Source organism: Copadichromis virginalis, linkage group LG18 (assembly GCF_057382275.1).
Source record: "Copadichromis virginalis isolate Kocher_CV1m ecotype Utaka linkage group LG18, C_Virginalis_male_GT1.1, whole genome shotgun sequence".
Taxonomy (NCBI): domain Eukaryota; kingdom Metazoa; phylum Chordata; class Actinopteri; order Cichliformes; family Cichlidae; genus Copadichromis; species Copadichromis virginalis.
In genome coordinates this window covers 21504045-21517618 of record NC_140635.1, presented here as the reverse complement: position 1 = coordinate 21517618, position 13574 = coordinate 21504045, and the positions used below count along the sequence as shown (strand labels likewise).

Below are 13574 nucleotides of genomic sequence, written 5' to 3'. Positions count from 1 at the left end.
AATCAGAATGAAAAGGTTTCTCACACAATCTTTGAAGCTTTATCAACATTTCTCTTCAAAATATTTGAATATGTTTTCATTTTAAAAACTGTTAAAACTGCTTTAAAATGAAAATTCAGATAGGAAGGAACATTTTCATTAACAAACCTATAAATGCACATCGCATCGACCAAACGCAGACTCTGGCAGTGTATGCACTGAGGAGCAACAGGAAACAGAGGGTTGGTCACAAAAATGTTAAGGAGAAAGATGATAAAGAAAACATATGAGCAGAGATTTCTTTGCTTAGGCTGAGATGGAACCAATACTTGAAAATACACAGAGAGGTACCAAAGCATCACCAATGGAATGACTACCGAGACAAAAAGGTTGAAATCAAAAAGGAATGAGAGTAAGCTTAAATGTTCTAGCTTAATTTTTGTGGCAGATAAAACCCAATCAACAAGGATATGTGCGTTTAAAAAAAAAGTCTCTATATTTCCTTCTCCAGACTAAAACACAATCCCTGGGTTTTCAAACTAAAGCTGGTTGAGCGTTTCCAAAATCTTGTTCCACCCAGAGCAGAATGGACACTGGCACAAAGGTAAAACTCGCATGTCTTCAAACAAAAACGTATTAACAGGGATGTAGCTGATTCCTCTCCTCAGGCATAGACTGAAGTCAGAAAAAAATGTCTTAGATAAAGGAAATCCGAGGAGCTGGTATTTAAAAGTGCATCTCTGCCTTGGCATATTCATACCCCCAACGGGAAAAAAAAGGTTGTGGGGGGTGGGGTGGTTAGCATGCGGCCTTCAGCTCACAGAGCCATGCAACAGACAATCCATCAGCGAGCTAATCAGACTGATCAGGAGCATAGAGCCCCTACGTGCCTGATGACGGCAAGAAGTGCTTAAGCTACAGCATCAAGCTACAGGCTGGTCTGATTTAAGCTACTCTAGCAGTGCTCTTATCAAGACCTGTAGTATTAAAGAGATTGCTACTAGGATCATCTCACTAGCCCCCCTGGCTGAGATCTATGACAACTAGAGCATCACGCCTAGCTGCTACTGTATGCTTCAGCCTTCAGAAAAAGCTTTGTGCAGACAGATTTGCAGACAAATTATTTTAATACAAATTGAAAAGCTGCTAACATTTGCTTAATATTATCAATATAATATTGCTAAAAGGGACCATTTCCAACAGATTTAGCATACAGCCTTTTGGTATGTTTTACTTAAGTGTGAGTGTATTAGTAAGCAGTTTCATTTTTTTGTCTGAATACAAACAGCAATGTAACTGGACTCCTGTTACAGAGTTATAGAGAGGACCGAGCACAAAATGAAGGAGAAGAGTGGGGCAAAGGAAAAAATAACAGAACTGACAGAGCAGATAAGACGAGATTGAAAACAGAAAAAAAAGGAGCCAGTTACATTTTGAAATGGAACACAGAGCATACGGATCTATTTAAGATGTCTAAGATGGAGCTGCTGTTGAGCTGAGATTGCTTGGGGGAAAATGCAAGGCCACAAAATAAAGGCTGAGGCTTTAGCTGATGGAACACTTGCTAATTCGTCAGGCAGTGCCGTAAACTATTGGAGAGCACAGAAAACTGAGAACATCTAAAGCCTAAACGGTACCAGCACAGCTCTGCGTTTGTCCTATGCAGAGCTAAGCACTGCTTTGCAGCCATGTTACATGTCTACATGTTGTAGCCATTTACTTTCACGTAGAGCTGGGCGATATGAGATTTTTTCATATCACGATATGTTTTTTTCATTTCAGGCGATAACGATATCTATCACGATATAAGCCAAATAACTATATTTGTAAGATTTAAATGTGCCGTTGCTCACAAGTAAAATGTGAAATAATCAGCAGCTTGTTTTTATTTAAATATTTATTTCCCATAATAAGTTCAACAGGGTAGATGTACTTAAGGAACATGAGACTTTTTCAGATAAATAAAGGCAAATATTGCAAACTACACAAAAGGCAGCCGCTAAAGCGTTTAAGTTTCAAAATAGAACAAACGAAACAGGCTACTAAATTGTCAATTCCACTTAGAAACAAAATATTAATTCTAAAAATAAATCTTAGTTTGTTTTACAGAAGAACAGACAAAACTAACTTTTGTCAGTATCAAATAAACTGAGAACTAAAAGGAAATTCTCAATCTCTCCTTGTTGTATAGCTGAGCTTTTCAAACAGTTTTAACAGTTACTTTAGTCTGACAAAAGCCGAATGACGAATTAGCGCTTCCAGTCAGAGACTGAGGCTACGTCCACACGTACACGGGTGTTTTTGAAAACGGAGATTTTCCGTTTTCGTTTTAAAAAATAATCCCGTCCACACATAAAGGCAGAAATGAAGGAAAACGCTATGAACATGCCAAAGCAGCAGGTGGCGCTAGATTCCTAACCGTGCAGAAATGTTGGCCAATCAGAAGTCTAGAAGCCTCGGTGGGGAAAAGTAAACAAAGCTGGGGCACAGAAGCAGAACCGAGTCGTAAGTGTGGACGGACAGTAACTGTGTGTATATGTAAGCATTTAAACACTGCAGAGAGTAGAATTAACAGTAACAGTATTGTAGAAATTCATTTCACCGAAACAATAACGTGGCGCACAGTGTGACGCATGCACCAGTTTATTGTATTTCCAGACTTGCTTTCGGCACAATTTACAGTGCACGCTACTCTGTTTTTTGTCAGACTTGAAATAGCCGAAATACCTTCACACTACGGAACTTCTATGGCTCTTCCGTTCGACAATCTCTCCGGCATTGGAACCGTCATCTGTTTTCTCTTCGGTCACGCTCGGTTGATTTTTCTAGTCGGCACACTCATTTCCTCCATTACGCGCTGCCTGCTTCCCAAACAAACACACGTGCGGCTTGGCACTTGTGCTGTACGTAACAAGTCACGCGACGTGACGCTGCGGCTGTGATTGGTTCGGCTCTGCGCTACTTAGTTTGGATTGGCTGACCTTTTTTTTAAATTTTTTTTTATTTTAAGAGGACAAGAGCGGCGAGGTCTATCGCGATAGCTTAATTTCTCTATCGAGTAAAAGTTATATCGCGATACATATCGTTATCGTTCTATCGCCCAGCTCTACTTTCACGTCAAGAACATGTGGTACAACCAGTCTGTGTGCTAGTCCTGTTTGTGCTATTGTTGCCGCAGAAAAGATAGAAGTTGTGACCAAGAGCTGAAATGAAACCTAGTGACGCCATCATCTTTGTGGTGATCAATGCTGTTGCCCTCATACCTGTTCAGGTCCACTTTTTCACCAAACGGCACTCTCCCTACGTGTAACGTCTTCCTCGGTGGATTAAGCGCTGCTGTGCACACCTTTCACATAGCCAAATCGTTCAGAGACAGACAGCCATGCTCCGCTGGGCATTCACTGCACCTTTTAGCCCCTTTTATTCATTTATTTATTTGTTTACTCATTTATTTTTTTCACAAAAGAATACATGGCTAAATAAGAACAATGAACTCAGAGTTTAGAAGCAAAAGCTATACAGCTGCTACCTGATTAGGAAAGTTCTATGTGCTTTTGAGTCCATTTGGGCCAATTAATCAGGTCTATGTGAATAAATGTGGGCTAAATGAACACATAACCACACCAATAATGCTTCCAGCCTGATGTTGTGAAGAGAACAAACCATTAAGACACTCCCCAGTGACAGTGAAGGAAGTGAGGTAAACAAACTTTTTGGGGTCTAACAATGCTCTCCCTCTGCATAACTGTGTGTCAGCAGGGATAACAGGAAGGCTTAGCATATTGCTTTTACATCATATTAAGATAACTATGATGCTGTGAGAGGCCTTATTGGATCTCCAGCGGATAACGGCAGGACAGTGTCGAAGTTTCACAGCATTTGCCTGAGTAATTAGGACTTCAGGGGATGATACTAGACACGGAGAAAGAACAACAGCAAAAACGAGAGAAGTGAGAAAGGATGTGGAGAGAGAGAGAGAGATAGCTGAGAGGAAACACAAGGAGCTCCATCAATCCTAAGAAGAAGACAATAAGAAGACAAGATGGGTGCTGGATGAATGCACATTCATATGCATTTAAATTAAAATAGATAACCCCGCGTCTCACCCTGTGATAGCCGTGATAGACCACTGGATCCTTTTCAGTTTGTCTCAGAAAATGCCAGAAAGTGCCATTTCTGACATTTTGTTTATATGTGGCTTTTAATATGTATTAGTGCCTTAGTGCGCAGCCAATCTAATTTATTGGATACTTACTGGTGCAAGGTTTATCTGGCTGATCACCATCCCCACGGTAGTAGCCGTTGCGGCACACGCAGATGGTGGCAGCCTCAGATGTGGAGCGGCTGTTAGGAGGGCACTGTAGACAAAGACTTGGACCTTGGGTCGACTTGAAGGTACCCGGTGGACATGCTGTGACAAGAAAAAAAAAACACTGTTAGAACTGTAAAATACAACAAAAAAAGCATGAATTCAATTAAGGCAAGCACAAGGTTAAGCTATTTTTAAGTGATTTTTGTCAATTGCCTTTCTGCAAGTTACTCTTACCCCCTCCCAAACTCCGCTATATTTAACGCATGTCTTATTTTGCTCCTAATGTGGCTGTCATCGCTGGTGCTAGGAGGGTTAATTTATGTGGGACAGCAGTGGAAGATGTTATCAGAAATAGAGGTAATTGGCATTGATGGATGGCTCAAGGATGTGAACATGGTGCTGCAGCTTTGGCTGTATCCTGTACTTCTCCACTGAGTCCTCGCCCTGAATGTTTAGCGGCGAGCTCTGCATATCTATAATACAGGCATATTGATTAAACACAACTTAACTTAACCGAACTCTCTGAACTCAGTGTGATAGAGAGAGGGAAAACCCCAATACCTAAACAGATGTGTCTTGGATTACAGCCACCCAAGGTATTTATTTAAATTTTTTTCTTTTAACAGTGACCGATGGGTTTCAGGTTTCTGAAAAACAGCAGAGTGCACAAAAGCCCAAAAGTGTTTTAACGTCTGAATCTTAAGATCTGTAGGCACACAAAGGCTTGGTGAAGAGCTTGCGGTAAATAATGATTTGTGTTCTTCTACAAATTCTACAGGTGTGACACAGCGATTTCAGGTAGTATAGCTGAACAGTTTGTAATCCCTCCTCCAGATAAATCCCACACTCCACCTGAGCTGTCAGATTTATCCAGTGAATGGCCGCCTCAGCCTACAAGACAGCACAAAGTCCCCAGGAATATCTAATGGAAACAGAGTTTGCCCTTACATCAAAAACATTTGGATCCACATTCGATGCTACCTATAGAGCTGAAATACTATACTATATCCAGACAGAGGACCATGCCTGAAACCTGTGCTTAGCTCATATTACTTTGGTTAGTGCATTACTCGCTCCCTCTTTGGGTCTGTTTGCTTTTGACCTGCTGGTTTGTTCTTCTGTTGGTAGACGCTTTTGGTCAATATTAAAATGAGCCGGCTGCGTCTTTGTTTCTAAATTAGGGCATTGTTAGCAGAAGCCTCCACACCCACTGGCACATTTTTGCATTGTGTTTTCATTTGCTTTGCTTAGTAAATTTGACCCCTTACTGTATGCAGACATATTTAAGCGCAGTACTGAATTTTTACTCATTTACGTTTTCCTCGTGCACAGCAGTGTGCAAAAGTTTCGGGCACTTTAAATGTTTTATTCATCGCCTGATACCAGAGCGATTAGGCTCTGATCATTTAAAAGTTATTCTGCAGCATGACCACAATCTCAGACAGGCTGCGAGAGTCATACTGGCCTTACTGATAAGAAGAACGAGGATTTCTAAAACAGTCCTGCCAGCACTAGTTTGTGGATGTTGGTGTGATGTGTTAAAGTCACAAATTCTAAAGGCCACGGTGGACTATGAAGATTATTGTAGCTGATAGCATTGTGCTTAAGTGCAGGCAATAACCTAATCCACTCACCCCAATATCCCAAAAGAATACAAAGAGTTTCTGTGTGGTGTGGAGGGGCTTACTGAGTAAAATAACTATGATCAATGTCCTATGTCTTAGCAGGCTTACTGATGAGGGAGGATGCTCTGGCACTGCTGCATGCCAAAAGGGGAATAAGTTATACATTTAATGGGGCAAGGCTGTGTCTATTTGCCTGAGCGATAGACAGATAAAAACAGTCATTTTATTCATTTCGCTCACAAAGTGAAACACCTACCCAGCACTAAGATGCTTATCAAGAAAAACAATGACAGAGTTTATCAAAATGACGGGCCAGTGGTTTGGCTAAGTATTTCAAATATTAATAGAGACTGCTTAAATCAGTCCATCAACAAAATAGTTTAGTTTAATCTGACTAAGAGCCTTCAATTCTAATATGAACACGTTGCCAAACAGAGAGCTATTTAAACTAACAATGGTAAATGGCCTGTATTTGTATAGCACTTTACTAGTCCCTAAGGACCCCAAAGCGCTTTACACAACCAGTCATCCACCCATTCACACACACATTCACACACACACATTCACACTGGGGCGCACTGACAGAGGCGAGACTGCTGGACACTGGCGCCGCCAGGCCCTCTGACCACCACCAGTAGACAACGGGTGAAGTGTCTTGCCCAAGGACACAACGACCGAGACTGTCCAAGCTGGGGCTCGAACCGGCAACCTTGAGCCACTCCCAACTCTTGAGCCACGATCGCCACAATGGCAAGGTGTTGGGCCCATTCTCCCTCACTGCCAGGTCAAACACTAGAAAATATAGCACTGCATGAAAGGGAAACCTCCACTGCTAATTAAACAGGTCTTTGAGACACAATTAAAAATATTATGCTTAAAAAATTAAAAATGCTGGACATTTTATAGATCCTATTTTCTGACATTTATAGACTAGGATTTGGCCAGCCCCTCTTATAAGCTGTCGGGAAGGATTAGCGATAAAGAAAGAATGAGAAGCAAATCAGGTTAAAAAGAGAGATGATTTATATACACACACACACGCACACAAGTGAAGGCGATTCCCAGTGAGCCGCGGTTCTTACATGTCCTTTGGCTGGGCTGACGGACACACTGTGGGCTAACTGACTGACCTTATGTCTAGTCACACAGCAATTTCCACACACAGTCAGAGCACCAATATTTATCAAACATACATGATCAAACTGCACCAAGTCCAAATAGAAGAAGAACATATTGCTATTGCTATGTCGTGGATGTTTAAGACCTGTCTTGATACAGCAGATGTGCAAGGGTTGTGAAAATGTTACTGCATATAGGCAATAATGTTCCTACGGGTGTGTAGGGGGGCTCTTTTTTTAGTGTGGGACTGATAGTTTGCAAACTCTCTTGACTTGTAACACTGACTCCATGTGTGATGAGATCAAGCTTCTTCTAATACAAGAACATAGAGACTCTATAAAACTCTCCCTGGCCATATGTGGGAGCACATACCAGCTGCAGACCCATTTTATAAAGCAATAACCACCAACAATATCAGAGATTACAAGACGATAAAACGCAGATCAAAAATTCATTTTTAGCAGGAGAAGGGAAGGGATCTTATGTCTCATCATCTTTGCCACATAAAATTCAAACATCGGGGGAGCAGAGCACCGCACGCATGCAGATGGCGTCTCACAAAAGCAAGCGAAAAGCTTCAAATGCATTGCTCGGCTCTTCTGAAAAGGGATCACAATAGGTTGTTCAGCGTGTGTTTAATGGGGTGTGAGGAGAATATGTGCATTGGATTCTGCCCTCGGGTTGTGTGTTTACAGACAGACAGTAGCTGGGCTAGACACTCATAAATGGGAAAAAGTGAGGAGAAAAGCAGGAGAGCCCGTGCTGATTCAGCAGTCTGAGATAGCGGTGCTACAAATGAGTCTCTAAGCAAACCTATGAGCAAAAGAATACACACACACTCTTAGATTCCTGTACACAACTCATGTAAATGCACACACTCCATAATCCTACGAAAAAGCTCCCATACTGGCATCAGTGATATCACGTACTATGACTACAGCTGACCCGATTAAATGAGATGGCGCACCCGCATTTTCCGCCACTGGACTAAAACATGTTTGACAGAACCTGAGATAATTTAATACCTCTCCTTGGGAAAACCGAAGACGCTACAATCAGCATTACAGGAGGTGAGATAAGTGACAACCTGGCAGAAACAAAGCAGCCCCGCAAAGACGCAAGCAAACACTTTAGACACAACATAAGATTAATATCTGTCTAGATTAGAACCCCCGCTCTGGTTTTCTTCCTTAATTGAGGAAAGGTTTGCGCACTATTTGCTCTCAGCAATGACTTAATCCTTAAAACAGACAAAAAAAGAAAGCACAAGCAAAACACAAAAGCATAAAAAAAACAATTATGCAAATGTAACATTTCAATCCATAGGATCTCTTCAGGTAAACTGCCTCGTTCCTTTGCACCATAATGTTTTTTGGGTTTTTTGTTTTTTTTTTGCTCTGGTGCCTGAAAACCTGTGCCTCGGGCGTACTTGCTGTTTTTCCTCTGTCTTCTCCCTGTAATTGACAAATCGTATGTGCATGAATGTTACCATTAAACTCATCAATTAGCGCCCTACTAGTCTGCCTCACAAAACCAGAAGGAGGAATAGATATGGGCAAAAAGAGAAAGTCAGAATGATAAAGTGATTTGAACTATTATGTCAATAACTCACAAAACCGCAAATGTCTCATTCGAAGAGCAGGCAGCCCCTAGAATGTATCGTTATGCTTTATTGATATTGGAACTGAGCCCAAAATCTTTCTTCCTGATTTGTGAATATTTAGATTGCAGGAGGTCAGGAGTTCCTGTGCCGCAGAAGGGGGATGGAACAAGGTGAAGAAGGAGAGGAAGAAGAAGAAGAAGGACGAGAAGAAAAAGAAAACATGTAGCACGCAGAGCCATAACTCATCAGATGTGTTGGTTTTCAGGGAGATGAAGGCTGTAATATTATATCAACAAGCAATTAGTCTCCCCAGTGGGGGAATAACCCACATTTGAAATGGCTGTATGCAGAAACAAAACATTCAGTCCTCTGAAGTGGTCCCTTCAGGACTCTCTTTGCATTGTTCAATCCTCCTGCTCACTTCTCTTTCCTGACTTCTCTTTGTCTCTCTCCCTGGAATTGCTTTCCCCCCCCACCTTGTACCTTTCCTCCCGTTGTTCCTTTCTCGCCTTGATTGACAGCTCTGAATCTATTCGAAGGCTGGCTGTCTTTCTTTCCCTCCCTCTCTCTCTATCTCACTCTACAGTTAGTTGACGGAGGTATGGCAGCTGTGGATCGCTGCTCACTACTCATGACAGTCTAACTGGGATGACTTCATGTCATAGCAGAGCCTGAGCAGCAGAGTTGAGATGACGATCTCCTCAATGTCATTTTCCCACCTGGTTCAAGATTACTGATAATGACGACAACCTAAATCTCTCCGGCGTTAAGAAGCATGCAGACCACCTTTATACACCAAACTGTTAATTTGGAGAAAATGTTTCGCACAACATTGATGTATCGATTAGGCAGGACAAACAGGAGAAGATTAGCAATATGAGAAAGTCTCTGAGAGCAAGCTTTAAGAATGGTTGATGTGCAGAGCTGCTCAGGGGTTAGGCTAAGCAATATGCTCGGTGAGCGCATAATACAGTGCAAACTGCAGGCAATACATCAAACGTGGAAGCACACTGGGAATGTCTCGCATTAGCTGCATGTGTTTAAGGTGTGAAGTTGCAAAATGTCTATAACCCATAAGAATTGGAGGCAATTGGAGACGTGGGATTAATGGAGGTAGAGTGATAAATATTACATTAGCTTGTCAGGGAAGCATCACTAGGTGTCGGCTAGATAAAATGGAAATGCGCGAGTCAGGGATTGAAGAAAGCCAAAGGATTATGACAAAGACAAGATTGGAAACAGGTCTCCTATGCAAAAACCCAATCAAAGTTACAGTATACTGTACTAAATCCTTTCCCTGACTTTTATATGGGAATGGCTCCCAGGCACGCACGAGGTTTAAAACCGCTGTAAATTGCTTGACAGATAATTGTGGGAAAAGCAATCAAACATGGAGTAGTTGATATGGAGAAGGTTATGTAATAAGTCTGATCATTTCTCAAGGAATTTCCATTTCATGTAATGAAAATCCAGCAATCCAATATAAAGTAAGCGACATCAAAGACGTTTGGTTTCATCAAATAGCTTTTGGCCTGATGTAATCAATATAGCTTTTTTTTTAAAAAAAGGAATTCCGACTCTGTCTGTGTGAGGTTTTGATGCAAAGAGGGTGTGTGACCTGCCAGCGACCCTGAAGAACCGCCCTTAACCCCCCCAGTGAACCCTTAACCCCAACCCTCATCCATCACATGGGACATATCAGCCTTTAGAGGCTTTGGATTCATGCATACGCCCACTCACTCACAGACACTCATGCAGACAGACGTATGTCTGGGTCAAGACTCCAGTTGACCCCTATTTTATGATTTTATTGCTGAGGCTCTGAGAAAAACAACACTCTCCTACTAAAACAAGCAGAGGATGTGGTTGCGCCAAGCCTGTGTATTTATGTTTATGTGATATCTAAAAAAAATACATCAATTGAGCGGTGAAATGAACAGGTTCGTTTGACAGAGGGGACACAAAAAGTGTCAGGACAGCCAACACTTTAAAACAAAAAGGCAATCAGCGGTGCAGTGTATTGGTATTCAGCCTTGCTCTTCTGTCATTGTTCATTTTCCAGCCACAATCCACGTAATGAGCTGCTTTTCCAACCCAGGTGTTCCATTTCTTCACAAGGTCATTGAAAAACACAATACAATTATTTGAGACCGACGCATGGGCTGAAACAAAGCCTTGTCAAAATCATCAGAAAATGCCCGCAGGATATTAAAAGTCAGGGTTAAAGTCCTCTCAGGGCTATGATTTATTAATTTATAGAAACTGATTTAAGAATAATTGAGCTTTTTTTTTTTCCTCATCACAGGTCAACACTGGCCAGATATTATGCATCTTCTCACAAGTGATCCCATTCCTTCCCTTGTTTTAAAGGCATTCGGAGTTCACAGTGGTGACATCATTTGGCAAGTCTGGTCAGTATGAGTTTCCACTATGCCCTGTCATCGCCTTTTAATCTCAAAGAAAGAGAGAGAATGTAGGAGGGATAAGAGGGAAAGAGAGGTTTTTCAGGAATAAAAGGGACGGTCAAAAAAGGGTGCAGCATACCTCGTCTGCTTTTGTTAAGACCAGCGGTGCTGAAATGTTCCGCCCAAAGAACACTCCCTCTGAACATTAATCATCTGTCCATTCTGGCCCTGTCAGAGCCTGTCATCCAAGGTAAAGCAGGCAGCTAAACCGACAACCACCCACATACACACAAACTCACACGCCCATGAATGTTGCCCACATACAGCTATCCTGAACTTTCTGCTGCCGTAGTCCCAGCCACTGCTCATCTGGACATACCTATTCTTTCAGCTAGCTAATACAGCAATGCCTGATGTTGCAGAAACTTCAGTGAACAATAGCTAAACCCCCTTGAGAAAGCAAGATGTCTTCCAATTAGAGCTGTGGTTCAACACTGAGCTGTATATTGCTGTGTGAGGCAAAATCTCTGTAAGGAATGAAAAAAAAAAACAACAACATGAAAAGTAAAAGAAATTTGCATCCTACTTTAGTTGTAGACACTGAGGTCCTAATATTTAGAAAATTATAGTAATTGAGTCCTGTCACACTCCTGAATGTGAACATGTCCGGAGAAGAAAAGCCATGTCTGACTGGTTTCAATAGATGGCAGTGCAGCAGTGAAATAAGTAAAGGATGAGACAGTGTCCAGTTTAAAAAAAAAAAAAAGGAGGGAGAGAAATAGGCCTGTGTGTGATTTCTCCAAAATATTCAGTTTGCTTCACATACAGATATGAAATTCAACAGTTTCACTGCTAATGCTAATGAACAGAACATGTGTCTCCCAGACAATGAATAAAGGATAACACATTCTGCTCCAAATTAATTTGTGTGTGCACGTATCTGTGCATGTGCGAGTCTTAACAAACCAGCAAACAATTTAGCAGACAGCCCACGCCCTTGGGCAGGCTGTTACCATAGTAACCTTACAGCCAGTATTTTTTTGGCCCACACTTTTCCTTTGAACAGCCGGCCAATGACAGACCAGCTGACTGGGAAATCTGGCTTTCTGAAAGCACATGCATGAATTGTGTGTCCTCATGTGCACGTGCATCCGTGCTTGCGTATGCGTGTGTATAATACGAGCCCGATACAGATCGAGGGAGCCAAACGATGCTTTAGCTCCATATAGACTCGAGTGGCACGCTGGCAATTGGCTTGTCTGTATCATGTCATGACACATTGGCTTAGGTCAGTTTTATTTCCAGGAAGATGCAACTCTGTGCCAGGGCTCCAGGCTTATATTTCAGGCGGACAAGTGGTCAGAGAGGAGGAGAAGAAAGATACAGAGAAGCCGCAGAGGTGCTGGAATTCCAGGAAACTCCATTGTGCCAGTCTATTTCTGGTTGGCAGGGTAGTAGAGAAGACGGCCCTCATATCACCGCTCAGCAGGCAGTAACATGTGCTTGCACTACAATCTACACTGTAATCAGAACCTAACAGGGGACTGGTCAGGCTCATTGCCCGCTGTGAACTAATAGAGAAAGAACAAAAACAAAAAGACAACACACAAGGAGGTGCAAGGATCGAGAGTTTCTCGATGACGGGTGAAAACGGAGGGATGTCACATTAGCTAGAGGCATTCTGTATGCTCAGCATTTGACTGGCTGCAGGATACGATTCATCTAAAATTACTCGCGTAACAAACTGAATCCACCACCATTAGTAACTTACATTTATTTTATTGTGATGTTTGTGAGTGACTAATTTTTCATTTAGTGACTTTTTTCATTATGTTTTTTTTTCCCATTGTTGGTTTATTAATTTGCTTTGTTGATTTATTTATACCTATATTGGTTCATATTTTCAGCTTTAGTTCGTTTTCTCAGTGGATTTTTTTTCCATTTCAGTTTAGTTTTAATTGAAATTCAAATATGATTTAGTTGATATGTTACTTGTTTCAGTAGCTGGAAATCAGAGAAGGGAGCCATTAACTCAAAAACTGGGTGTTTATTTATGTTATTTTATTTTAGTATCCATTTAAAAAAATACTGAATGCCCAAAACTTCTCCAGATGCATCATCAAGGTCTGAGTGTATATGATAGATATACCAGTGTGTCTTAAAATAAATAAATAAATACATATACTTAAAAAAAAACTGGCATGAATGGGTAAATGTGGATCAAGTGCTTTAACTCATCAGTCAGTTTATCAGAATAATCATCAGAAGCCGTTATGATTACCTTGTGATTAATTACCTTGTGTTTCCAAGAAAAACAGTATCAAACTCAAAGTAGTGAAACCTTTAGCTTCCTCTCAGCACTTGTCTCTTTTAAGCAGATCTAGAACAATTAATCTATAATAGTTAGCCAAAGATGCCTACTCTTGCTCCTTTTCCTAAATTGCTGTTTCTTTGCTCGACATATTCCATTTACAGCCTTTAAACCTTATATTACAGACTAAACACTACAAACAAACGCTGTAGAATAATAA

The 13574-nt window shown here is 41.3% G+C and overlaps 1 protein-coding gene across 2 annotated transcripts in view; it reads right to left on the bottom strand.

Annotated features, from left to right (window-relative positions):
- The window catches only part of ephb1 (EPH receptor B1), a 175396-nt gene that overhangs the window by 71861 nt on the left and 89961 nt on the right, over positions 1 to 13574 (bottom strand). For both annotated transcript variants that reach the window (XM_085439564.1, XM_085439565.1), the window contains exon 4: positions 4235 to 4390. In XM_085439564.1, coding sequence (XP_085295690.1) covers positions 4235 to 4390 — 156 coding nt within the window. The remainder of the gene's footprint in view (positions 1 to 4234; positions 4391 to 13574) is intronic.